Here is a 27,974-nt window from a genome sequence, read left to right on the forward strand (position 1 = left end):
ATCTTTAGCAACCTTTTCCATGTAGATTTAATGACATTCACGTTCCTGTGAGATTAGAAAGTGTGAAATTTGCCAGTCACTGTTTAATGAATCACCCAGATTTAGCAAAGGATCTCACAGGTAAGCTGGCTGATTTATTACAAATATGAGAGTAATCACACAGATACATTTTAGCTGTGGCCTTTGACCTTAAATTTAGTATCTGAATAGGTTTTAATTAACTCTGGCACTATTTCAGATTTTTATCAGTCCTGGGCTGATAAATGATTTCATGTTTATACAATAAAATTAAACTTGAAATCTTCATATTATAATCCTTTAGAATTTTTTGGAAATCATACTTTGAGGAAGTAGACATTGGGTTTGGCCACAAATCATTATACCTATGTGATAATTAAATATAGTAACATAATCTAATAATAACCCAGAAAGTGGTTATCTCCTAGAATAGACTAGAATTTCTCATTCTTCACTTGAACATTTGAACTTGAGCATTTGAACCCAGTTATTTGGTATTGGCAAATAAACGCTTTTATCAAAATGCTGTTTACAAAAAAAGAAGAAACATTTTCTGTTTTGTAATTATTTAGGAATCTTTTTTAGAGGTCATAGAATGTTACTATGTATTTTATATTGTGTAATGTACAGAAATATACCTGTCAGCAAACTTGCTATAAGCATTTTTACTAGTTTTCTTTTAATTCTTTTCATTTGTATTGTAACTTGTGTTCTGAATATATAAATCAGATATTTAGTTGTGATTTGACTTTTCCAGAATACTTAAGGTAAAATACATTATTTATTAAGATGTGACTCCAGTAATAAATAGTGTGGGTATAGTTTATTTTGTGATTATGTAGGGTTTTGCCACCTCAAAAATAAAATGATTTTAATTCATGCCACTCTTTATAAACATTGTTTCAGTATGGATAGAAGCCTAAAGCATTAGCCTTTTCTGTCATTCTGAACATGACAAATATCATAGCTAACATTTAGCTTTAGTTTTTTTCTCTTATTACAGAATATTTGAAAGTTAGATCACATGATCCCGAAGAGGCTATTCGTCACGATGTCATTGTTACTATAATAACAGCTGCCAAAAGAGACCTTGCCTTAGTAAATGATCAACTACTTGGCTTTGTAAGAGAAAGAACACTGGATAAACGGGTAAAATCTGAGGAATTTTATTCTTTTGTAATTTACTAGATTTAAAGTGTTTGCTAAAGACAATAGAAATTATTTCTAAAATTTTATTTTACCTTTCACTTACGAGTTTCAAAAGTGATCATGTTGTATAAACTTAGCTGGATCTGTTATTCATTGGACTAAAAGAATATCATACTTTATATGAAAATGATATTTCTTTACTGCTGTGCCAAGCTAAAGGCAGAAGTGATAGTTGTATGTTCAGATACTTTTTTGTGTGATTTCCTCTCTGTGGTTACAGTTAAAAACATGGTTTGATAAGGGAGAGTAGTGCTAAGAACAACAAAGCTTTCGCTAAGAAATAGTGTCAGCTGTAAGCAAGAGACAGCCATGCAAGGTAGGCTGATTAGACATCTTATTAACATCTTTAACAAAAGTTGGCTTTGCAGTGTACTGTTTTATTTGAGGCATGGTTGAAAACACACTGTACTCATAAAACCAGTGTCCTTTAGCAATAGTTTCGGAGTAAAACTATATTTCGTGGTCATAAAATACAGCAAGAGGTATTCTTTAAGTTCTTTCTAACTTTTGTTAGAGGAGGCAAGTATGTCAGGTGGGCACTGTTTAACATGTTCAACTGGATCAGTGATTATAACTTTGAACAAGTTTTTCCTCTTGGCTTTAATTTAAATGAAATGAGGCTCTACCTAGTGGTTAGCTGGTAACCCCCCCTTCCCCGCCATCCCCATCTCCATACACACACTCGATTTAAGGTATTACCATTTGTGTTATTTCCTCCTTTTAGAAACATTTCACTCCTGCTTCTGCTAATGTTTGTTTATAGTTTCTGAAAGAGTTGAATACATGAGTCTTCCTGAGGCTGTGTGATATGGTTATAATAGCATCTGCTGGATATCTTTTAGGACCCAGATTTTGGTGCAGTAAATTAGATGACCCTGGATATAGCCTTTCTGAAATTTGTTTTCTCCTCTCTAAAATGTAGGAACAGGACTTAGTCTTAGATTTCACTGCTTACATTCCTTGCTCTCATGTGACAAATGTCAAAAGGCATCTGTTACCTGTTATATGGGAATAAAGTTTCATTCCATCTAAATAGCCTAAAAATGAGGAAATTATATAAAAGATTATAAAGAAATATTAATGTAAATAAACCAAAAATCGTGTCTGATTTGTTATTGAGAAAATATCTTTTTTGGTTATTTTTTTTTTAATTATATCTCAGTACCATGGTTTTAACTGTAGGTTTTTATCGACCTCCATCTTGCCACCTTTCTTTCCTCCTAGCAAACTGTTCTAGTCTCTAGAAGTCCCAAAGAGTCTTCTTCCACTAAGTAGTATGTGGCTAGGTAAATTATTTGCGCTTTTAATCTATAAAGGAAGGAAGTTCACTTAAAATGATCACTAAGGTGCTTTCCAACTTTGTGTTTCTAGGATCTTGATACTAAGTTTTGTTTTTATTCTGAGTTAATATCAAAAGGAATGTAATTAAGATAAAACCTTCCAGATGATGGAGCTTTTGGTTGCGGAGTAAATCACACACTTTTTTACCTTGTCATCAATTTTAAAACTTGGGCACATTTTTTAAACAGAATCTAATGAAATCATCTGTAAGATTTACTACTGATTGCTTGGCTGTGAGGCAAATAAAAAATTGGTAGGTGATTTAGTAGTATTTGCATTAGACAATTTTTAAAATAGTCTGATTTATAAATAGGCATGTATTCAAAATTGTTGGTAAAGCAATTTGTTGCTTCTTAGGAAAATGGATATTATGCCAGTTTATATACATATAAGTCTGATTATAAAATCTAGTGAAGAAATGCCAGTTTTTGCAGATTAATACACTAAAGTTTGGTATCTCGCTCATTCAATAAACTTTATACTTTTTAGTGGCGAGTAAGAAAAGAAGCAATGATGGGTCTGGCTCAGCTTTATAAGAAATACTGTCTTCATGGTGAAGCAGGAAAGGAAGCTGCAGAGAAAGTCAGCTGGATAAAGGACAAACTTTTGCATATTTATTATCAGAATAGCATCGATGACAAGTGAGTCTGACATGTTGGTAGAATGATTGAATATAAAAGTGCTTTTAATTTTTTTGACATATACTTCTTCTTAATTTTTTAATTATTTCTAAATTTGGAAATCACTTTCTGTGTATTTATACATTGTATGTTTAAATAAGACTCTGACACATATTGTTAAGTAGCATAATTAGGGAAGTAGTTATGGGCTTTGGAGTCAGACCAGAGACCAAATGTTCATTCTTCCCTTTATTAGACGTGTGCTTTTGCACAACTAACTTCTGTGCACCTTGGTTTTATCTAAAAAGTAATAATAAAGCTTTCCATACAAGATGGTCATGTGGATTAAATAAAAAGTAACATAAAGCTCCCTAGCCCAATGCCTGTCAATATGGGACTATTCAATAACTGCTAGTTATTATTTTTACTTTTCTGCAACACTGTAAGTTTCAATAGAGACAGTACTATGGTATTCTTTTTATTGAGGTATAATCAACACATAATATTAATTTCAGGTGTATAACATAATGATTCTAAATTTGTATATATAGGGAGAAGATCATCACAGTATGTCAACTTAACATCCATCCCCATAAGTTACAAAATTCTTTTTCTTGTGTTAAGGATTTATATTGTTTTCATTTTTCGAATGTTACTTGTAATTCTATATTGGGTTGTAGTAATGATTTTGGTTTTTGCAAAATACTTTGCAATGTTTTATAGAATTAGACTGATGACTTTGGCATCACTGGCTGTGTATTTCATTGATTAATGAGGATTTCTTATATTGTCTTACTCTAGTGGTTCTGAATAATAAATATAAGCTTAGAGAGAAGGTTATTCTATCGTTAAGGAATTTAGACTGGAGAGAAGAGAGATCAGATGTGCACAGGAAAAGCTAAATTTTCAGGAAGTAATATGAAGGAAGATCCCCCTGATTTTATAAAATGACAGCATGGGAAAGAAGTTGGATTGTAATTGGAGGAAATTAATGTTTTTTGTGTGTGTTGGGGTTTTTTGGGGGGGGTTTTGGTTTTGTTTTTGGGTATTTTGGTTTTTGGTGGTTTTTTTTTTTAGAATTAGCTGTTCTTGATCGTAGCTTCATATGTAGTGTTAAGTAATATCCTATAGGTCAGGACTGATGAAGAGTAGCTGGAACAGCCTAGCACCCTGTGTTTAGTAATAATATATAACCCTTTTAGAACAAATATTCCATACTGACAAAAAGTAAAGCCACAAATAGCAACCATAGCTCTAAATTTTAAAATAACTGTACTCCAGGGTGCCTGCCTGTCTCAGTTACTTGTAATTCAAGAGCACGCAGCTCTTGATTTCATGAGTTTGAGCCCCACGTTGGGCATAGAGATTACTAAACAGCAACAACAACAAGCAAATAAAAACCATACTCCAAGTAAAGGATCTAGTCACCTACTAATCTTTTCCATCGTACTTACACACATAGGTCTGATATCTTTGCATGAGATGGTTAAAATATGAAAGGGCTGTTGCTTCTTAAAAAATAGAATAATTGTTATTGGGATTTTTTGTTTCATAGACTGTTGGTAGAGAAAATCTTTGCCCAGTATCTTGTTCCTCACAACCTGGAAACAGAAGAGAGAATGAAATGCTTGTATTATTTATATGCTAGTTTGGATCCAAATGCTGTCAAGTAAGTTACTTTTTAAGTGTTTGTTCAAGTTAAAGATTTTATAAAATTACTTCACCTTGTCTAATTCTTGATGGGGTTGTTGCTTCTTCTAGTTGAAGCAAGAACCTCAGGGGTGCCTGGGTGGCTCAGTCATTTAAGGGTTCGACTCTTGATTTTGGCTCAGGTCATGATCTCAGGGTCATGAGATGCAGCCCCTGGCTGGGCATGGAGCTGGATTAAGATTCTCTCCCTCTGCCCCCACTTACCCCCCACACACACACTCGCACGTGCTGTTAAGGAAAAAAACCTTAGATAAATGTTTATACAGAAAATTTTTATAAGTTCAGATAAGTTAAAAGCAAAAAATATTCCTATATACATAGACATATTTGGCAACTTAATAATATAGTTTCAGGGATTCAAAGAAATCACCATGTCAAAATTACTTTTATCTACCTGTTGACAGGGATCTAAAATACACTAGTGGAGCTTAAAATACTAATCCTAAGAACTAAATACTGCTTCTTAATCAGAAAAGTATATTCAGATCACCTCTGTGTAGAATGACCATATGATAGGTTGTCTGAACTGGGATATTTTTGAAACTGAAAGGCATTATTAATATTTTTAATCAGGCGATTGGCCTGATTTTACTTTACTGTCCCAGGGCACTAGGATGTGTGGTCACTCCACTGTAAAAAGCTTTTTAAAAAGTAAACACATCCTGTCACTAAGAATTTGGATTCTTCTGAAAAGAACCTCAGCTTGTGTGTGTGTATTATTATAATATGTGTATATTATATTTTATATAATTGTCTTTTAACTTTCATATAATTTCAAACTTACAGAAAAGTTGCGGGAATAGTACAAAGCATTATGATAGCCCTTTTATCCAGATTCATCATTTGCTTTATCATTTGCCATTTGCATATACTTTTTCTTTATCTCTACATAAATATTTTCTTTTGAACCATTCGAAAGTAATTTGCAGACATCAGATCCCTTTACCCCTAAATATTTCAGTGTATATTCCTAAGAACAAAGATATTCTCTTGTATGACCAGAGTACTCTTTTCAAAATCAAAAGATTTAACATTGATACAATATTATTGTCTAATCTAATGTGTATTTAAGTTTCTTCAGTTGTTCCAATATTGTGCTTTATGGAGTTTTTTTCTTCCTTCTTAGGATTACAGATGTATATTTGTTTGTCATGTCTCTAGTTTCTTAATTTGGAGTCATTCCTTGGTCTTTCCTTGTCTTTTGTAACTTTGATGACTGGGGAAAAGTATTGTATGGTCCAGTCCAATTTTGTAGAATATTCCCTCGATTTGGGTTCATCCAGTGTTTCCTCTATTAGATTGGGATTATGCATTTTCAGCAGAAATTCTACAGAGGTAACGTTGTATCCTTAGTGTATTATATTAGCAGGCATTAGCCATCTTTTTTTAAAAAATTGGCAGGTGATTCCTAATGCTCACCCTAGGTAGTAAATCCCTGGCCTAAGGTTTTGGTCTCTTTATATTTCAAAATATTGGCAAAGAATATTCCAACATAGACCAATGTCTCAGAGATCCCTCTGGGCCCCTGGAATTAAGGACTGGGTTTGTGAGAGAAGAAAATCTGCTTTAATGGAGAGAAAGGAGTCTAGAATAAATAATAAACACACTCAAGTTAAATTTGGTGCCTTGAGTCTACATCATTTCTAAAAAGTTCATTTCTTTAGCCCTTCATGCATACCTCTTAGCCTGTCGTGAAAATGCCTTTATGATCTGATCCTTTTCTACAGTATGTTCCATCTTCCTGATGCTACTTCATTCATACTCTGTGCTCCAAATCTGTAAAAAAAAAAATTTTAAGTTTTCTATCCCGGGCATTTTAATGACATTTTATCTTTTTTGTACCAGAGCATTCTAGTTTCCTAAGCTTAGAATGTCTTTCAGTCCCAGGGCACCTGGGTGTTTCAGTTGGTTAAGTGTCTCCCTTTGGCTCAGGTCGTGATCTCAGAGTCCTGGGCTTAAGCCCCACATCTGGCTCCCTGCTTAGCAGGGAGTCTGCTTCTCCCTCTCCCTCTGCCCCTCATTCCACCTCGTGCTCAAGCTTTCTGTCTCTCAAATAAATAAAATCTTAAAAAAAAAAAAATGTCTTTCAGTCCCGATTTACCTAGAAAGATCCTGTTTATCCTTCTAAACTTCTCAAATATTTTCTCTCGTAAGAAGTCTTTTATTTACTATTTTAAACTAACCTGTCTTAATCCTATAAATAAATGCCTGTGCTGGTACTTAAAATTTTAGGTAGAGGTAGAAGTGTGGGGTAAACAAGAAAAGTAGTAAAGTTGAGTAACTACCAGAATTGTTATATTACATATATTTTTTCATATTTATAACTTTTTTAACAGAGCTCTCAATGAAATGTGGAAGTGTCAGAACATGCTTAGAAGTCATGTACGGGAACTATTGGATTTGCACAAGCAACCTACAGTAGGTTCATTATTTGTTTAAATTAATAGTTTGTTATGGTCATTATTCAGTTTTTCTGTAGTTATAATGAGGCAAGTAAAAACTATTTCGAGTGTTTGTTTTCCAAATGTTGGTTACACATAATTTCTCTAGTTTTTCAAGCTAAATTTTCACTCTAAATGAATATAACAAAATCTTATTTTCTAGCATGAACAAAGAAATGGTAATTTCTTTGAGAAATCGTGATTTTTATTTTTTTTTTATTTTTTTTTATTTATTTTTTTACTCCATCATTTTGGATCCTTCAGTGTAGAGTCAGTATCAAATTAGGTACCAATTCTATAAATATGGCAAAATCAAATTAACAAAAAAATTGAAACTTTAATAATTTCTTAATATACTTCTAAATGTATTTGCTATTAGAATAGGTGTTCTTAACTAGGAAATTGTAGACAGACACCTTCAAGGGTCTGTTGATGCTAAAGCAGGGTTTGGCAGAATTTTTTTGTAAATGATCAGATTGTAAAAATTTAGGCTTTACCAGCCGTAAAATATCTGGTGAACTCCTCAACTCTTTGCCTTTATAAAATTGCAGAAGTAGTTATAGGTAATATGTAAATGAATGAATATGACTGTGTTTCAGCAAAACTTTAACAATAACAAATGGTCCATAGGACCACAGTTTACCAGTTTCTGATCCAAATTATTCAAATTTCACACAGATTTAGTAAAAGTAATACTTTATTGTGTTGGACTATAAGGAAGTACTTTTTGGAAGGCAGGTGATATTCTGGGGTTATTTAAGTAATAGGCCGGGTTCTATTAACAAAATAGTTAATAGAACTATTCAGGAAGAAATTTTTTTCTACTCTTCACATTTTTAGTTTATTTTCTTTGATGTATGGTTTCACAGTAATTTTGATATGATAACTGTTTCAGTTACCTTCAGTCCAGTCTTCTGCAAGGTGTTTTCCCTATGGAAGTTATGTACTCCTTTTTAATTTTTAAAAACCTCTTTTTGATATCACCTTTCCTTTTGTTTGACCTAACTTAATAGTTGTTACTCACAATTCTTTGTTACCAACTTAGGGTGTAGATTTTCTGGTGGCTGGTTTGTGATGTTTTTTGTTTTGATTTGGTTTGGGTTTTTTTTTTTCTTTAAAAATGTGTAATTGGGTTTTCTTACAGAAATTTGGTATCACGTATGACTACTTCTGTTTTTGTTTTAAATTTCAGTCAGAGGCTAACTGTTCTGCCATGTTTGGAAAACTGATGACCATAGCAAGTGAGTTTGTTTATTCATTCCATATATATATAATAAACATCAAAACAGACAATTTACATGATGGGACTATCAATTTAATACTAAGTAAGAGAAAATAATCCTCTTAATTTTATTTCTAAGAACCAGTTAGGCTGATTGTCTTTTGATAGCTCAGGATAATTTAAGACAGCTTGCTTTTAGTTTAGTAGAGTGGTTTTTCTTTTATAATACGGATTCTCTTTCAATTTTATAGAGAATTTGCCTGACCCTGGGAAAGCACAAGATTTTGTGAAGAAATTTAACCAGGTTCTTGGTGATGATGAGAAATTGCGGTCTCAGCTGGAGTTATTAATCAGCCCAACCTGTTCATGCAAACAGGCAGATGTTTGTGTGGTTAGTAAATTATCCTTCTACATATGTTCTTTTAGCTTTGCTTGTTGAAGTTTATATTTCATTAAAGTCTGCTTTACATAAATTATTTGTGTTAATTTAACAATATTGTGAACTCTGAATTACCCAGGAGTATATCTCTGGTCAGCTTAGCTCTCTTACCACTGTTTAGCCAAATTCTAGGAAAAACACAGAGAACGAAGCCAGGGAGGTTGGTCATAGGAATTGAGCAAGACGGTATACTTTGTATTTAGTAGGCGTTTGTTAAGTAAGTAGAATTTCCTAAATGCTTATGTGTGTATGCATTTTCTTCACTCATGTATTAGCATGGAAATAAACTTTGTCAATAAATTAGCAACAGTTACATTGCCATATATGCATTTATAGATAAAGTAATTCCTATTTAGGCTTTTGTCTTCATTCTGTTCCTGGATTCTTTATTTTATAGAAAACCATTATTCATTGAAAATATCAGGAAGGAAAACTTCATCCATTCATTTATTCAGCATTTAATGAGAGTTTTGTGTTTGAATTTCAGCTATACCATTTACTACCAGTGTGACCTTTAGTAAGTTCTTCAATATTTTGTAGCCTTATTTTTCTCATCTGTAAATGTTCAAAAACTAATAGGATTGTTAGAAGATTTTGTGTATCTATGTATATATATCCTAATACCTGGTCCTGCACAGCCCTTTAGGATTTAAATAAATTGTATTTCTGTGGTATTACATACATTACAACTACTATGTTTGGGACCAGGCTTACAGAGCTGAATAAGAGAAAAGAAAATTATTTCAGATATTTATGCCTAACTTTGTTCTAGAAAGAGAGTGCGATAATTATTTGTGTGATAAAGGGATGAGGACTATAATAGATGTATATACAAAGTGATCTGAGAGCATGGAATTGGTATTTTCTATTCTAGGGATATTAGGTCTCTAAGTGGATTTAAAAAACAGGATTTAGGAAGAGATGAGGGGAAGAGAACAGTGGGCTCTTGGGCCCAGGGATGAGGATACGCCAAGTGCCCAGACTACCTCCACTTTTGCACTTCTGAGCTGGGTGGTTTGCTGAAAACAGTTAAAGGTTGCATTTATTTCTTTGGCATTTCGAATTCTAGTTCCAGAGTACTGTGTCCTACAGGGTATCTACCCATGTTATTGGATCATAGAATGAAATATTTCGAAAAGACCTTAGAAATAGTTGGTTTAGGGGCACTAGGGTGGTTCATTTGGTTAAACGTCCAACTCTTTTGATTTCGGCCCAAGTCATGATCTGAGTCGTGAGATGGAGCCGTGCATCAGGCTCAGCGCTCAGCACAGAGTCTGCTTGAGATTTTCTCTCTCTCTCTTTCTCCCCCTTTCCCTCTGCACCTCCCCAGGCTCACATACGTATGCTCGCTCATTTGTTCTCACTCTCTCAAATAAATAAATAAAATCTTTTAAAAAAAAGAAAGAGTTGGTTTAACCACTTCATTTACAAATAAAGACTTGGAATTTTAAGGTTTCTCGTCCAGTCTTTTACAGCTGGTGATAGTGGCTGAGCTGCAGGTAGAGTCTAGATTTCATAGGTCCTCAATAGTGTTCTTTATATACATTGCATTGTTTGTAGGAAGAGCCAGGACAAACTGAATACTGCTCAACAAGTGACCTTGAGAAAGAACAATCAAGTGGTGTTTTTGGTCTGAGAAAACAGAGATTGAGCTTGAGTTTGAAAAAATGGCAGTAACGTGAATTCCTGCTATTTGTCAGACCATAAATATCTAAGAGTTTCCAAATCCAAAAAGTATATGCAAAACAGATGTTTGTAACCAGAATATCTCAGGATAAATACTGCAGCCATGCAGTGCAGCCAATTAGCACTCCTGATTTTAGCAACCAGGAAAGTAGAGATGAAAACTGCAGTTGCACTGTAAAGAGCATGGTAATGATACTTTTTTGGGGGGGGGGAGTTATTCTGAGGATATTTTAACTAATGGTCTACAGAATAGCTAATAGAACTCTATTCTAGAAGAAAAAATTTCTGCTATTCATGGTTTTTAATTTATTTTCTTTGGTGAATGTTTCACAGTAATTTCTGGCTTTTAAATTAGCACTGTGTATTCTGAGCACATTATTTAACTTATCTATATATTCTTGAGTATAAAATAGGATATATAATACCCTTTAAACACTCAGGAAAATGACCACTGTTAGAAGAGTTTTTGCTGTTTTCCAGAATATCTGTATCATTTTGTCTTTCTCCGCAAGGGCTACTGGTACTAGTTACATATACCCTCTAGTATCACATTCCTCTTTTCCTGATAGTTTCATTTTGAAGTTGAAGAAAAGAATAAAGAAGAAATATACAAACATAAAATTTAGTTTCTGTCGTTCTATGTAGATTTCATTCTATCTCTGAGAACCCCTCTCTGTCCCCTGCTAATGTATATGTACTGCCACTTCCTTTTTTTCTAAATGACAATCACTTCTTCTCAAGAGGTAAGCATTACTCAGTAACTGAATTTGTGGGAATGGAGATCAAATACTTTGAGCAAGGAATAACAACAGACACATACTGTGGATTAATACCTGTATACATGATGCTGTAGCGAGAGAGGATGAGCAATGGTATTATGATATGTGCCGGATAGATTTGCTTTCCCTTTGGACTTCAGGTTTTGAGTTTCCATACCTTGGTCCTAGAGAAGGATCACATATTTGCCATAGCATGAGCTCCGCTTGCTGTTTTATGCTCTGACAACTCCCTATGACCTAAATTTCAAGATTTTTCAGGAAGCTTGTTTATTGAGCATTTGAGAAAGTCTTAGGTTTGAATTTCAGCTATAACATTACTACCATTGTGACTGTTAGTGGGTTACTCAGTATTTCTGAGCTTCCTTTTCTTCATCTATAAATATTATCAACCTCAAAAGATTGTTAGAATAAGATGAAATTTTATATATGACCTAATACAAGACCCCTATGAGATGTAAATGAAAATTAATTCTTATGGTATTACATATTTATGACAAACACTAGGAATTCTTAAAATAGGTGGAGAGGGATCCTGAATCTCCATCTTTTTAACAGTCTCAAAGTGATTCTGATAAGATTCATTCATGGACCACACCGTAAAAAACCCTTCCCCAAAGGGTTATCTGAATATACATTGTATCTTCTGAAGGCCAAATTTTGGGTTGTCCCTTGATCAAGCCTACACCATTATATTATAGTTCACTGCGTAATTTAGTAAATTGTATTATACATGGCCTCTCACTGAGGTTGCAATTTAGGTGACAGAGGAAGGCAAATATTTCAATGGAGAATACAGTGTGGTAAGTATTCTGATAGAATCATGCACTTTGGTAACAAAGGAACAGCAGCCATCCCAGGCAGGGGTGGAAATGGAAATAGCTTATTCTAGAATAAATGATTCCTGAATCGAATCATAAAGGAGGAGTAGGGATTAGAACACTATAGCAAGAATGACTGCTCTATTTCTAGCTTGAGTGATTGTTATCAGAGAAGATGTTTGAAGGATAAGAGAAGATAATGATGTGTGGCCTCACAGCAGTTGTGTTTAGAAATCTGAAATTTAAGGCTGGTTGGTATATATTAACGTAGGTATAGTTCCTGGAGGAGGTAGAGAAGAAAAGAATGAAAGGGGAGAGAGGTGCTGACTTAACGCTATTCAGTAAGTCATCAAGTGCTTCCTATTTTCTTTTAATTTAACCTTTCTCTGATTCAGCGAGAATGATAAAAGATGTCATGTGATTTATAATAAGAAATATGTAATGGGTCTTTGTCCCCCATTTCTGGCACAGAACTAAAACCCTTTAAATTTCCTAAGTGCCGAGAGCTGCAAAGGTATCCTTTGTTACATTAATGAGGTGCCTTTGAGAGCTCACCTAAGGGTGGGGATTCCCTGTGTAGCCAATCACATGCTTAAAGGATTGGTACTGTCAGTTCTACCTTCAGACATCTGGGAAGGGGATAGGGGCTGGAAATTGAGTTCAGTCACCAGTTGCCAATGATTTGATCATGAAACCTATGTAGTGAAGCCTCCATTAAAAACTTAAAAAAGGCAAGAATCATAGAGGCTTCCGGGTTGGTGGACATGTGGAGACTGGGGAGATGGGCAGGCTCACAGAGGGAATGGGAGTTCCCTGTCCTTTCCACATATCTTACCCTATGCATCTCTTCCATCCGGCTATTCCTTAGCTCTATATCCTTTTATAATGAACCAGTAATCTGGTAAGTAAATTTAACTCTGAGTTCTGTGAGCTGCTCTAGCAAGTTCATCAGACCCAAGAAAGGAGGGGGTCGTGGGAACGTAGATTTACAGACGGTTGGTCAGAAGTATAGGTAACAACCTGGGCTTACAACTAATGTCTGGGGGTTGGGGGGAAGCAGTCCCTCTAAGATTGAACTCTTAACCTGTGGGAACCGATGCTGCCTCAGGGTAGACAGTGTCAGAATTGAGCTGAATTGTAGGACATCCTACTGTGTCTGGAGAATTGCTTCCTGGTGGAGGAAACCTCCCCCCGCACACGCACCAACCAAAAACAACAGATCACTGTGACATGAAAGTGAAACCTTTAGAAACTGCTTCTTGTGAGAAATTGCTTTATCTAGTTTACTGTTTCCAGCTGTGAAAAATACTAATGTTAAATCCTCTTAGGAGACATTTTGATTAGGAAAACAACAAAAGTATATGAGAGGGAACTCTGTGTACGTGAAAGAATACTATTTTTTTAACGAACATTTATTTTGTTAATTGTCAAAATGAGAAAGGAAAAAATGAAGAACAAAAGATATATAGATGCAGAATTTTTAAGCCATTTATTTTTGTAATAACAATTAATAAATTATAAGCTTGTTAAAATAGGGATTGTGGCACCTGGGTGGTTCAGTCGGTAAGTGTCTGACTTCGGCTCAGGTCATAATATCAGGGTCCTGGAATCAAGCCCTACCTCTGGCTCCTTGCTCAGTGGGGAGTCTGCTTATCCTTCTGCCCCTCCCCTGCTTGTTCTCTGGTGCACACCCTCTCTTTCAAATAAAATCTTATAAAAAAAAGAAAGAAAATAGGGACTATTTCTTTATTTCCTTGATACTCCTTAAGGGTGCTTAATACACTAAGCAATTTATGTAATTAGTAAATATCAGTAGTAGTATCAATCTGCAGTGTTGATGAGAAATTTTGGAAATATTGTCAGGGATGCAGAAAGAATTCATTTTCTTTAATCATTCTGCTGTCGTTTCCTAAAAAGTTTACAAATGATTACTTCTTTTTTTTTTTTTTAATTTTTTTTTAAAGATTTTATTTACTTATTTGACAGAGAGACAGCCAGTGAGAGAGGGAACACAGGCAGGGGGAGTGGGAGAGGAAGAAGCAGGCTCCCAGCAGATGAGCCTGATGTGGGGCTGGATCCCAGGACTCCGGGACCACGCCCTGAGCCGAAGGCAGATGCTTAACGACTGAGCCACCCAGGCGCCCCACAAATGATTACTTCTGTTTGAAGCTTTGTCAAGTACTTTTCAGTTATAAAATTTCTTGATGTGTATTGGAAATATGTGTGGGTATTTTTTTTTCTTGTGTAAAGAAAATAAGGAAACTTGATTTGGTGCTACAAACTCATTAGTTGGTTGTCAGAAAGTAATTTGGCTTGCTGCTTATCCCCAACATCACTTAAAATTATCACATATAATTGTTATGAGAGAGTACCTAAATATTGGATACATAAAATATGAGCGATTACTTAAATGTAAGGTTATATTTGAACACAAAAATGTCAGGTTTTAAAAGTGTGTCAGGCGCTTGGGTGGCTCAGTCGGGTAAGCGTCTGACTCTTGATCTCAGTTCAGGTCTTGATCTCAGGGTCATGAGTTCATGCCCCATGTTGGGCTTCACTAAAATAAAAGTTCATTGTGTCTAGTGTTACTGTTTATGTATATAGGTATATTTTATAGTGTTATTACTGATTAGATAATTGAGAATTATTCTTTTTCCCTTTAACATTAACTTTATTTTTTCTACCATAACTATCTCTCCTAATGCCTAGTTTTTCCTTTTTTAGTAATCTGTTCCAAAGTACTGACTGTATAGTTTGTCTAGCAATTTTCCAGTAGATGTATTTGTTATTAAATGATCCCTGACTTTATCTTAGGTTAAAGCAATTAATTTTATACTAGGGATGAAAAAATCCCCTTTGGGGGAGAACTGTACAAAATAAGTTTGATTTCAAAAGATAGTAACATACTTAAATTCAGATTTAAAATGTATACCTATGGGTTAGAGCACATTATGTAAGGACTGAGCACTGACTAAAATATTTTTATTTTCTCAAATGCTAAAATTTTGCTCAGTTAATTACAGCTTGCAAAATAAAACAGGCATCTCTTAATGACTAAGAAGTTTTCCTGAGACTTACACTCTATTAACAAATATGCATGGTATCTAATTTAATATTGTTTTTATAATTAATTTGTGTCAAGATGTCACGGAAACTACAGTAGAAATTTTTTGCTTTCTCCCTCATCCCTCTGACCATATATCACTAATGTTGTTTTCCTTTTTTTATGAAAAGAGCACATAAAGTGACTATTATTTGCTATTGCTTTATAGTTTGGAAAGCACTTTTAATGTGCTTTATCTTCTCAGCCAAAATTTACATTTACTCATCACAGATATTCAGTTAAAAGCCTCATTATTAAACTTCTTTCCCCAATGCCTAGCACTTTGTAAATTTAACCTTGTCTTTGGGAGAATTAAGGCTCTATAATCATTAAGTCCTAATATAATCTTTAGAAATTCCATCAATAATGTGTTCTCTTTGTAGGAGATATTTGATGTAATACCACTGTCTTTGAAATCAGCTCTGCTCTTCCAGAACTAAAAAAAACTTTTAAATAATTTCACACTTAACAAATCTTCCCTTCCTTAAAAAACAAATCATTAACTGAAATAAAACAAAATATTATGAAATTATTTTGAAATAAACTAATAAGACATACCCATGAAAGTTTAAATTTTTAACTTTTTGAAAGTAGAGCATTAACAAAGATTGTTTACTAAGCAATAACTTCATGGGAGAAATATGAGACAGAAGGCATAAATCATACCGTGTAATCCCCTTTCTGTTCTCCAAAGTCCAGATTTTGCATTGATTACCTAATGAGTATATAATTTTAGTCAGGGTCTAAAGCAGAAATTTAGTCAGTTTCTAAAGCAGATTCTACTGGTTTTGAATCTTTAAATGCTTTTGATACCTATAATCATTTTTATTTTGAAAAATATGAAAGTAAATCATACTTATGGTAAAATCTTTCCTTTCTATAGAGAGAAATAGCTCGAAAACTTGCAAATCCTAAGCAGCCAACAAATCCTTTTCTAGAGATGGTCAAATTTCTGTTGGAAAGAATTGCACCTGTGCACATTGATTCAGAAGCCATAAGGTAAGCTAGGAAATATATTCACTCAAAAATAGAATATAATCGGAAACCACACTGTTGTAAGTTTAAATTCTGGGTCCCTAAGAAAACCTAAAAAGGTTCCCTGTATACCTTTTTAATGGCAGAAGGATGTATCATTGAAGTTGAAAGAAGGGCTTGCTTGTTTTCTAGTCTTTTGACTTACTTCAGTGCTTTTTATTTTTTTAAGGGTTCTTGCGTTTTATCTTTAGCCTATATGTGCTCAATAAAGAAAACCTAGAACATTAAGAATGGAGAAAGAAGAAAATCTTGTATCTATGGGCTGTCAATCTGTCTTTGATTTTTCTTAACCATTTTGATGGCCGTACAACATTCCTTTAGTATATATCACTGTTCACTTGAGATATGTGAAAACAGAATAGTATTTTGAAAAGAGCACAAGTTCCCTCAGACTAATCTGGTTTCACAGCATGTGTCTACTGCATACCAGTTTTGTGGCTTTGGAAGAAGCCCAGTAATTTATCTGAGTTTTTCATTTTATTTTTAACTTCAATGTGTGTGTCATATCTCCCTGTTGGATGATTGTGAGAGTTAGAGATAACACATAAAACTAAGTAGCCTGGCATAATAGATAAGCTATATGTCTTCCTTTTCATGTTGGGTTATTACATAGCACTTACTGGTTCTCTCTCTCTCTTGGTTTGGTTTGGTTTGTTTTTATTGGTTCTCTTTTTAAACAGCCTTGGATTAGGAGAGCTGGTTCTAGCTATTAATTACTTCACCATGTGTGAACTACTGCTTTGGTTGTATTGAAATGCCAGTTGTATTGATTTTGTAGGGCTGCCATAACAAAGTACCCCTGACTGAATGACTTAAACAACAGAAATTAATTTTCTCACAGTTTTGGAGGCTAGAAGTCCAAGATAGAGGTGTCAGCAAGTTTGATTTCTTCTGAAGCCTCTCTCCATGACTTGCAGATGGCCTCCTTCTCACTGTCTCCTCACAAGGTCTCACATTGTCTGTGTCCTAATCTTCTCTTCATTTAAGGACAGTAGTCATATTGGATAATGCCCCACACATTTCACCTCATTTTACTTTAATTATCTCTTTTAAGGCTCTCATTTCAAGTATAATCACATCAGGTACTGAAGGTTAGACTTCAACATATGAATTTAGGGGTACATAATTCATCAAATAGCAGTGATGTTTGTCTTTGTTTTCTTTTTAACTAAGAATTCCTTTTTATTTTCTTATTTGCAAATAAGAAAACTAAGGTTTTCAGAGAGTAAGTGGTTTGTTCACAGCTGGATAATGCCAAAAACCATAGATATATTTATTTATTTTTCCAAAGGATGGCAGTAATTTTTAATTTTTTTTTTTTTAATTTGGGTGTACTTCAGACACAATGTTACATTAGTTTCAGGCATACAACATAGTGATTCAGCATTTCTGTATGCTGTGGCTCACCACAAATATAGCTCCCATGTGTCACCACCATACAATGATACTACAGTATCATGAACCATATTCTCTATGCTGTACCTTTTATTCCCATGACTTATTCCATAACTAGAAACCTGTATCTCTCACTCCTCTTCACTCATTTTGCCTATCCCTTCATCCCTCTTCCCTCTGGCAACCATCAGTTCTCTGTATTTGTAGGTCTGATTCTGCTTTTTGTTTGTGTGTGGTTTTTGTTTGTTTGTTGGCTTTTTTTTTTTTTTTTTTTTTTAGATTCCACGTACAAGGAAATCATATGGTATTTGTCTTTCTCAGTCTGACTTATTTCACTTAGCATGATACCCTCTAGGTCCATCCACGTTGTTGCAAATGACAAGACCTCATCCCTTTTTATAGCTGCATAATATTCCTGTCTGTGTGTGTGTGTGTGTGTGTGTGTGTGTGTGTGTGTGTGGCATCTTCTTTATCCATTCACCTATCAGTGGACACTTAAGTTGTTTCCATGTCCATGTCTTGACTGTTGTAAATAATGCTGCAGTAAACAAAGGGGTGCATATATCTTTTTGAATTAGTGTTTTCATTTTCTTTGGGTAAATACCCAGTAGTGGAATTATTGGATCATATGGTATTTCTCTTTTTAATTTTTTGAGGAACCTCCATACTGTTTTCCACAGTGGCTGTACCATTTACATTCTCACCAGATTTATTATTTTTGATGTTAGTGTCCTTTGCTCTATGCCATTTAATTCTAATGGGGTAAATCAAGGATATAGTACATTTAGTAGTACTCTTGTCTTTGCATATTGACTTTGAAAGAGACATATAATGGCATTTGCTGTTTGTTTCTGTGAAGCTTCATAGAGTTTCTTTACTTTAATAAATTATAATAAGCTAGTGGTTAATCTCTAGTCTTAAAAGACCAAAAACTCAGTATTTTCAGTAACATCATAGGTGTTTAGGCTCAGAGAAATCAACTTATGGTTAGTTAGGGTTTCTGAGAGACTAATTTTATGTAAAATTCCAGTTAATTTTAGTGAGAAATATCTATGTCATATAATCTTTCTATGTAATCAAATCTTCATGGACTATTAAATTACAAATAGAGGGTTTATTTATTCATGTACATACATTTAATGAAGCAGTTTGTAAAATACATTGGGTAACTGGAGAAGGATAGTTACATAACCCAAATTGTGTGGGATGGATTTGTTAGGGAAAGCTCTGAAACAGATCACACAAATGGGTAATGAAAGATCAGTAGAAATTATGGCAGGTAGCCAGGTGAAGATTGCAGAGGAAGAGTAGCGCAGGCCACTAGCCCTGTGTCCTTGGGTAGATTATTTAAGCTGCTCTGAGCTTTAATTTCCTTAACCTTTAAAATAAGAATAATACAATAACAACTGGAATTATTGAGAGGCTTAAATGACATGGATATATAAAACACTTAGCACAATGCCTCACACACAGTAATTACCGAATGAACATTAGTAGCTATTCTAGGAAGAAGAAAAAGACAAAACAAAGGCAGAAAGAATCAAGAAGTAGTTAGAAAATTGCATGTACTTTAACCATAATGAAGGATTTTGGAAGAAAGAAATGAGGATAGTAGAAAATCATTCTAAATATAACCAATTTTTCTTTAGTATATTTTCTCCAGACTTGTGTTTATACAAATACGCACATGCATGCTCCAGTTAGTTATTTATCTTTAGGTAGTGGTTGAAAGTGAAGTAGTGATTGTAATAATGGTTATAACCTCAGGGATAGGGTAAAATTTAAAAAGAAAAAGGTGAGGACTGAATCCTAAGGAAAATTAAGAGGCTGGCAGAAGATAAGGAATTCATTGAATTCTTAAAAATTTTAACAATGTGGTATGGTGCCAGGTGGTAACTAGACTTATTATGGTGACCATTTCTTAATGTTTATAAATACCAAATCACTATGTTCTATACCTGAAACTAATATAATATCGTATGACAATTCTTCAATTAAAAAAAATTTTTTAAGGAGACATGGTCAAAAGTGGAAGGAAAATTGGGAAAGAGTGATAACAGAAAAGAGGGACTAAAAAGATGGAGGGGTCAGATGCTACCCAGAGTAAAACAGAAAAGGTATCCATTGGATTTAGAAAAGGGAGAGACATCACAATGGCTAGAATAGTTTCTTTGGGGTAGCAAGGGCAAACCCAGATGACCCAACTGTTGATGAGAGCTTAAGATAGCCCTTCTCAACATCCACATCATGATACACAGAGAAAATGATAATATTTGAGCAGAGAAGACTGCCCAAGCCCAGAGGTGACTGGCCTAGCTCAACAGGATCCCAGTAGGTTCCACTCAGCGACCTTTAGATATGAGAAAATCAAAGGGGATAAATACCTTGTCACACTCCGAAACTCTGCTTTAGGAGATAAATTGGGATGTGGAACAGCCACTGTGGACAGTTTAGCTATAAAAAGTAAAGGAGAAAAATGAGATAATGGGAAGGGAATAAACTTGAAGAAGGGTCTTTTGTTGTTTTTAAATGGAGAAATTCTGAATATTGAAATACTTTTGAGGGGTACTAATAGAAAAGAAGAGAGGTTGAACATGGGGGAAGAGGAATAGAATTACGATAGTGCAACATTCCTAAAGAAGAGGAACAGGAAGAAGGAAATCTTCCCCTATGACGTGAAAAAATAATAGATACAAATTAGAGGAAGTGAGAAGGTAGGGTATAGAATGTTCGTTTTCACTCAAGACCTCCATTATTCTCAATTAGGTTAAAAGTAAAGTAGGTAGTCTGCTCAGTGGAAGGATTTAGACCTGAGAGAGAATGGTGAAGATTTGTTTCCATTGTTACACAGCATAGAAGAGAAAGAGACACATAGAAGACTTTCCAAGCAGTTTTGAACATGTACTTGAATAGGTAATAATCTTTTTGCTGCATGATATCCCTGTGAAGTATATGGAGTATGTATAATTTCTCTAATTTAGAAATTAAAGTACTTTTAGAAGAGGAAGGACTACAATTGTGGTTTCAAGACTTGGGTCTTTTTCTTATAGCTCTACTCAGAGTGGTGATCCACCAACATTATAATGAAAAAGATTATTATGCTTTGTCTTGTTTTACACTATACTTTCAGGACAGACCCTAAGACTTGGCACATAATAGGTGGTCAATAAATACTAAGTAGATGCATGGATGACCTCTTACAAATAATCAGATATATTTATAAATTTTTTCAAACACATTTGTAATCTTGTTAAATTTATGTATCATTTTATAGGATTTCCTCCTAATAGAAAGCTTAATTCAGAGTATTTTTCTCAAACTGAAAATAACTTTTTAAAAAATATATTATGTCAGCACTAAAACTTCTAAAACAAAATATGGGGTGAGCAAGATATCTTAAATGGGACCTAAAAAGCACAAACAATGAAAGAAATTAAGTACTTTTTCCTTTTTGCAAGACACCATTATGAGAAAGAAGAGTCAGGCTACAGACTGGGAGAAAAGACTTGCAAAGCATATATCTGATAAAAGAGTATTTCCAGAATATAAAAAGTGTTCTTACTACTCTGTAACACAAACGATACAATTTAAAAATGGACAGAAGATTTGAACAGACTTCACCAAGTAAGATATACAAATAGGAAATAAGCACAGGAGAAGACAATGAACATTATTACTTATTAGGGAAATATAAATTCAAATTACAATGAGAAATACCACTGCACAACCATTTGAATGGCTAAAATTAAAGATACTGTCCATACCAAGTATTGATAATATAGGAGACAGTTTGTTGTAACATTAAGTAGGCATTTAATATTACCATACAACTCAGGAATCCCAATACTAGATATTGCCTACAAGAAAAAAAAAACATAAATTGCCATAAAGACATATACTTAATTGCTTATAGCAGCCTTATTTTTATCTTTAAACTAGAAATACCCTAACATCCATCTATTGGTAATTGGGTAATCATACTGTGACATATCCATATAATACTTCGCAGAAGTAGAAAGGAATAAACTACTGATTCTACTCAACAACATGGAATAATCTCAAAAGAATTATGTCACATAAAAAATGTCAGACACAAAATACATGAAAGGCTAGAAGTGGTAAAATTATAGTGACAGAAACCACATCAGTGATTGCCAGCATGGAAAAAGTAGATTGATTGACCACAAAGGAGACATAAGGCAATTTTTTGTGCAGAGATGGGAATGTTTTTATTTTTGTGTGTGTGTGTACACAATGAAACACCACATTACACCCACTAGTATGGCTATAATCAAAAAGACAGATGAGTTGGAGAAGATGCGAAAAAATTGTTACCCTCATATATTGCTGGTGGGAATGTAAAATGATGGAGCTGCTTTGGAAAACAGTTTGGCAGTTCCTCAAAAATTAAAACATAGAGAGTTACTATAGCAACCAGCAATTCCACTCCTAAATATTAGATGTCCAAGAGAAATGAAAATATATGTCATACCTGTATATGAATGTTTATAGCAACATTATTCATAATAGCCAAAAAAGTGGAAACAACCCAGATGTCTATCAATTGATGGATGAATTGTCTTATATTCATATACTGGAAGATTATTCAGAATTAAAGTGAATGAAATAGGGGCGCCTGGGTGGCACAGCGGTTAAGCATCTGCCTTCGGCTCAGGGCGTGATCCCGGCGTTATGGGATCGAGCCCCACATCAGGCTCCTCCACTATGAGCCTGCTTCTTCCTCTCCCACTCCCCCTGCTTGTGTTCCCTCTCTCGCTGGCTGTCTCTATCTCTGTCTAATAATAAAAGTCTTTTTTAAAAATAAATAAATAAAGTGAATGAAATAGTGATGCATACTACAACATGGATGAACCTTAAGAACAGTTTGCTAAGTGAAAGTAGTCACAGAAGACCATATATTGTATGATTTTGTCTATGTGAAATATTCAGAGTAGGCAAATGTATAGCAACAGAAAGTTAGATTAGTAGATGACTAGGGCTAGAAGTGGTGCAAGTGAATAGCCGTGACTCCTGTTGGAAAAGGGGTTTTTTGGGGACAGGGAGAAATCTAAAATTAGATTGTGGTAATGGTTATGCAGCCCTGTGAATATACACTAAAAACTACTGAATAACACATTTTAAATAGGTGAGTTATATGTATGTAAATTGTATTTCAAGCTAACATTTGCACACACCCCTAATTTGTTTTCCCCCAAAAAAGTTTTTATCAGTTGAAGATACTAAGGTTTCTAAATTATTCTCGTGATGTTCAAAAGGAAAGAAAAGTACTAAAAGTGGTTTAAATTGTATAGAAGATACATCTGTGCATCTTATATATTTTGTACTTAAAATTTTTTTAATAATTTAACTAAAATATATTTTTCCAGAGGAAAAATTTTAACCCAAAACTTTTATCATTAGCTTCTATTTGTTAAATATTTGCTATGTACTAGGCCATTTGCTATAAAATTTAATGTCCCTCAAAATAAGGTAGTATTATCCTCAGTTTACTGAGGAGGAAGCAGTCTCAAAACCAAAAATCACATCTGTTTTTACTTAAAATAGTACCGTGTTGCTACATAACCTGATTTTTATTGACCCAAGTAATATTCCATTTTGTGATGGTTAGATATGTTTGAATAACTAATTCCATAATGTTGGACAATTAAATGGTTTTTAAATTTTTCATTTAAATTCTAATTAACATACAGTGCAGTATTGGTTTCAGGAGTAGAACTTAGTGATTCATCACTTTATATACAACACCTGTGCTTATCACAGTTAGTGCCTCCTTAATACCCATCACCCATCTAGCCCATCTCCCACCCACCTCCCTCATCAACCCTCAGTTTGTTCTTTATCATTAAGAGTCTCTTACGGTTTGTTTCCCTTTCTCTTTTTCTTTTTTCTTTTCCCTTCCCATATGTTCATCTGTTTTGTTTCTTAAATTCTACATATGAGTGAAAACATATGGTATTTGTCTTTCTGACAATTTCAGTTAGCATAATACCCTGTAGTTTCATCCACATCATTACAAATGGCAAGATTTCATTCTTTTTGATGGCTTGAGTAATATTCTATTGTATATATGTACCACCTCTTTGTCCATTCATCAGTCAGTGGACATTTGGGCTCTCTCCACAGTTTGGCTATTGTTGGTAATGCTGCTGTAAACATCAGGGTGCATGTGCCCCTTAGAATCTGTATTTTTGTAATTAAATGGTTTTTAATTGATGAATCTATTTATAAATATAACATGATGCTTTTGATGAACTGCTTTGCTATGAATTTCTAGGAATGTAATTGCTGATTCAGTGAATTAATTACCAGGGATTAATTTAAACATCTTTATCCATGTTTTTATTAACTTTTTGCTTTGAGTGAATTGTCATTTGTCCATTTAGGAGCTGCCATCTATTGTTTTCCCTAAGATTGTAAATAATATCTTTATATATAGAAATCAATATTAAATTATATTTCCAGTATGTGTCATTTAATTTTAGTTTTGTTGGTTTACAGTAGAGTTACACATGGAGTTGTGGTGGTGGTGTAGGGAGATAAACTAAAAAAAAATAAGCTCAGCTGTCAAATAGGGAGCAAAGTTTAAAAAGTCACAAAATAACTTTTTCCTACAGGAACATATTTGTATCTGATGTTTAGATTCTGTATGTATTCTGCCACAATGCAGTTAGGATCCAGTTACTAATCTAGTAAGGTTACTAATTTAGATTTTCTTCTTTTAATAGTGCACTGGTAAAGCTGATGAATAAGTCAATAGAGGGGACAGCAGATGATGAAGAGGAGGGTGTAAGTCCAGATACAGCTATTCGTTCAGGACTTGAACTTCTTAAGGTACTTTTGGAGATAATTTTGTTTCCATGCGTTTCCACAGTTTTAATTTGAACTCCCTTAAGGAAATGCAAGAAAAAAAAAGGATATGCAAGAGTTGGGCTTTATTTCACTGGAAACAGTGAAATAATTCGAAACAAAATTTGAAACAAAAATTTGAAAGATTAAACATTTGTGGTAGAAGTCATAGTTTATAAAAATAATGTATGTTTTTTATATTATAATAATGTAATTTTTTTTTTATATTATAATAATGTTTGGGGGGTTTGCAGTTTCATTCAACATTTGCATGCCTGTATTTAATAACATGTGCTTATAACAACAGTATGTTCTAAATGATCTAATCTTTCATCGGGAGTAGTAGGATTGCTCACAGGAATTAAATTATAGCATCTGTCTGATCAGGGAATTTTTAAACAATTACTAATCATATTTATATTCTTATGCCAAAGAATTCAGAGAATAGAGCAGTTCGTAAGAGCCAAGTCAGACGAGACTTTATGGACAAGATATGACTTAATCTTGGGGAAACACAGCATCATCAAAGAAAATAATTCTTGGCGTATTTTAGGAATTTGGGGGAGTCTAGCCTAATGAGAGAAAAGGATTGCTTTGAGTAGTAATGGGAAACAAGGTTGGTTTTAGATTGTGGAATGCTGTTGGAGCAGAAAGGTATTATATAACAGCACTTGACAGAGCTTTCATCAAGTGGAGTAAAGAGGAGAGGAAATTGAAGGCAAAGAAGTATTTAAATCACTACAATGTATAAGCTGGGGGAGAGGAGACAAATCAATGCAGTAGACGTGAGATAGAAAAGGAGTGATGGGATTGTATTGGAATGGTCTTAAATATAATTTCATGGAGAGAATTGTTATGATGCTTTGCAAAAAAGATTCTAATTATATGTTTAATAATGAGGTTATATTTTTAAATAGTTTTAAGAGTGAAATCATCTTTAAGATAAACATTTTTAGTAGGTTGTTTGATTCAGTTTTTTCAAATATGATTCTCCATTTTTTTCTGTAAAACTTACAAGGTTTTATATTATCAACTAACATGTCAACATACTATCTAAATATTATGAACAAGAACCTAACCAAATGAGACAGTCTCTTTACTTTGTAACCCAGTAAATGTAGCTTATTGAACAAATTAATGAAGACTGTATACTCCATCCTCTGCCCTCCACTTCTCCACTTTTAGTCCTTATTCCTGATATTATGCTAACTAAATTTTTCCACTTCACGGAAAGTAAACTTTGTAGACATGTCTAACTTGCTGTACATTCCTTTGGGATAGACTGGGACTGATGTGGAAATAAATAAGGGAATAATTATGTTTGTACTCATGATAAAATTTCACAATTATGGCTTGTTTATAGTTACGACCAGTGAACTTTTTGTGATGGATTCCACTTAAAATGTCCCTTATAGAGCATCTTTTTGCTAGTGAAATAAAGCTTTGTGTTAATATTTTGTTCACATCACAGTATCACAGTTTATAAAAAAGGAGCCACGTTTTTTGCATTCCCAGTATCAGAATCGACTAAGAGGTGAAGAAGAAAATAGGGCAAGGGCTATAAATCAACTCTCTTAAGGAAAGTAATGCACGCTATTTATGCTAATGTCTCATTAAATGCAACAAATTGCAAAGGAGGCTCTGAAATAAAATCTTCATACTGTATAGCTAGCATATGCAGCCCAATATTTTTGAGTTATAGTAGAAATAATTATCTTCTTTTAATGGATTAAAACCATTGTCTGTACTTCTAAAGCTGTATCTATTCCTCCAGGTTCTGTCTTTCACACATCCTACCTCGTTCCACTCTGCAGAGACATATGAGTCCCTGTTACAGTGCCTCAGAATGGAAGATGACAAGGTAGCAGAAGCTGCTATACAAATTTTTAGAAACACAGGCCACAAAATAGAAACAGACCTACCCCAGATACGATCGTGAGTATATTTTTTCTCATCGTAAACAAAAAGGTTTTTGTTTTGTTTTGTTTTCTTTTGTTTTAACACATAAGTTTTTTAAGTGTGGGAGCCATACAGTCAATTTTCCCCTTTTATGGAGGAAGAGAAGAAAGAGAACTTTTACTTAGAAGCTACTTGTCTGGAGGCAACTGGGTGACTCAGTCGGTTAGAGCATCCAGCTCTTGACCTCAGAGTCATGACTTCAAGCCCCACATTGGGCGTGGAGTCTACTTAAAAAAAAAAGCTACTTTTCTGTATCCTTTGTTTTATCTTTTCTCTGCCTCATGCTCTCTTCTACCATTAAAAGAAAGACCAAAGAAGAAATTGGGTAGAACAAACCGAAACTTTGCTTATAACAAGATTATTTTTAAATATTACTATTAATCAAGAGTTTTCACAGAATTTTGAATTTGTGGTTAATATGTCTTCCTTATCTATGTATTTTCATTTTTTTTTCTCCAGCTGGTTTAAATTCAATAGCTGCTACCTTCATGTCTCACCAAAGAATGGGATAATCAAGTAATGTGCTTAATAGCTTATCTTATTAGTTGCTTGGTTGTTGCCAGTGGTGCTTTTATAATTTTGATCTCTCCCTCAAGATTACCTTTACCCTTTCATCATAAGAATGAAATACATTTTGATATTTTTACTTTGGCATCTTAAAGAGGTTGCCTTAGGATCAAAATTGTGCTGAGAGTTTATATTTAGACAAAAGATGTGGGAGATGTCTTTTGGAGGAAAAACACATTGCTGATAGCTGTTGAATCACGTGTTCAGAGTATATGCAAATAGTTCCGGATATAGCCAAATCAAACCAGTTTTTCCTTACAGGGTAATAATAGGATAAGAGGACTCCTGACTCCTAGTTTTTATTAAATTTGTGAGCTAATAGTTTAATTTGAGAAATAAGTCATTTTTTATTGTACGTTCTCTTCATTCTCACAGCTGTACTGGCTAATAATAAAGCATTACCACAGTCAGTCCCTGTTTTCAAGGAGTTTATAGTCTAGAGGAATAATCTTTATATTTGTACATTTAAAAAAAAATCATTGACAGAGTAGGATAAAGTTTCTGGTTAATTTTTCAAGGTAGGAAAACCTTTTTTAAGGTAAAGGGTTTATTCTTAAAGGAATTCTATCCCAAATGAAACAGTGGAAAAATGGGGATAGATGAAATAGTTAATTTTGGATACAAGGAAGAAAACCTCTTATTCTATTTTTTTTTTTAAGATTTTATTTATTTTACAGAGAGCACAAGTAGGCAGAGCGGCAGGGAGAGGGAGAAGCAGGCTCCCCGCTGAGCAGAGGACCCCCCCCCCCCACTCAGGGCGCTCCA

At 34.0% G+C, this 27,974-nt stretch overlaps 1 protein-coding gene across 3 annotated transcripts in view; it reads left to right on the forward strand.

The window, feature by feature from the left end:
• Nucleotides 1–27,974, forward strand: part of PDS5A (PDS5 cohesin associated factor A) — a 154,561-nt gene that overhangs the window by 82,559 nt on the left and 44,028 nt on the right. For all 3 annotated transcript variants that reach the window (XM_040624845.1, XM_040624843.1, XM_040624844.1), the window contains exons 10-19: nucleotides 26–120; nucleotides 1,022–1,167; nucleotides 3,058–3,209; nucleotides 4,744–4,857; nucleotides 7,235–7,316; nucleotides 8,532–8,580; nucleotides 8,813–8,952; nucleotides 16,270–16,385; nucleotides 24,563–24,668; nucleotides 26,458–26,618. In XM_040624845.1, the coding sequence (XP_040480779.1) occupies nucleotides 26–120; nucleotides 1,022–1,167; nucleotides 3,058–3,209; nucleotides 4,744–4,857; nucleotides 7,235–7,316; nucleotides 8,532–8,580; nucleotides 8,813–8,952; nucleotides 16,270–16,385; nucleotides 24,563–24,668; nucleotides 26,458–26,618 (1,161 nt within the window). The remainder of the gene's footprint in view (nucleotides 1–25; nucleotides 121–1,021; nucleotides 1,168–3,057; nucleotides 3,210–4,743; nucleotides 4,858–7,234; nucleotides 7,317–8,531; nucleotides 8,581–8,812; nucleotides 8,953–16,269; nucleotides 16,386–24,562; nucleotides 24,669–26,457; nucleotides 26,619–27,974) is intronic.

Source organism: Ursus maritimus, unplaced genomic scaffold, assembly GCF_017311325.1.
Source record: "Ursus maritimus isolate PB19 unplaced genomic scaffold, ASM1731132v1 scaffold_8, whole genome shotgun sequence".
NCBI classification, from domain to species: Eukaryota; Metazoa; Chordata; class Mammalia; order Carnivora; family Ursidae; genus Ursus; species Ursus maritimus.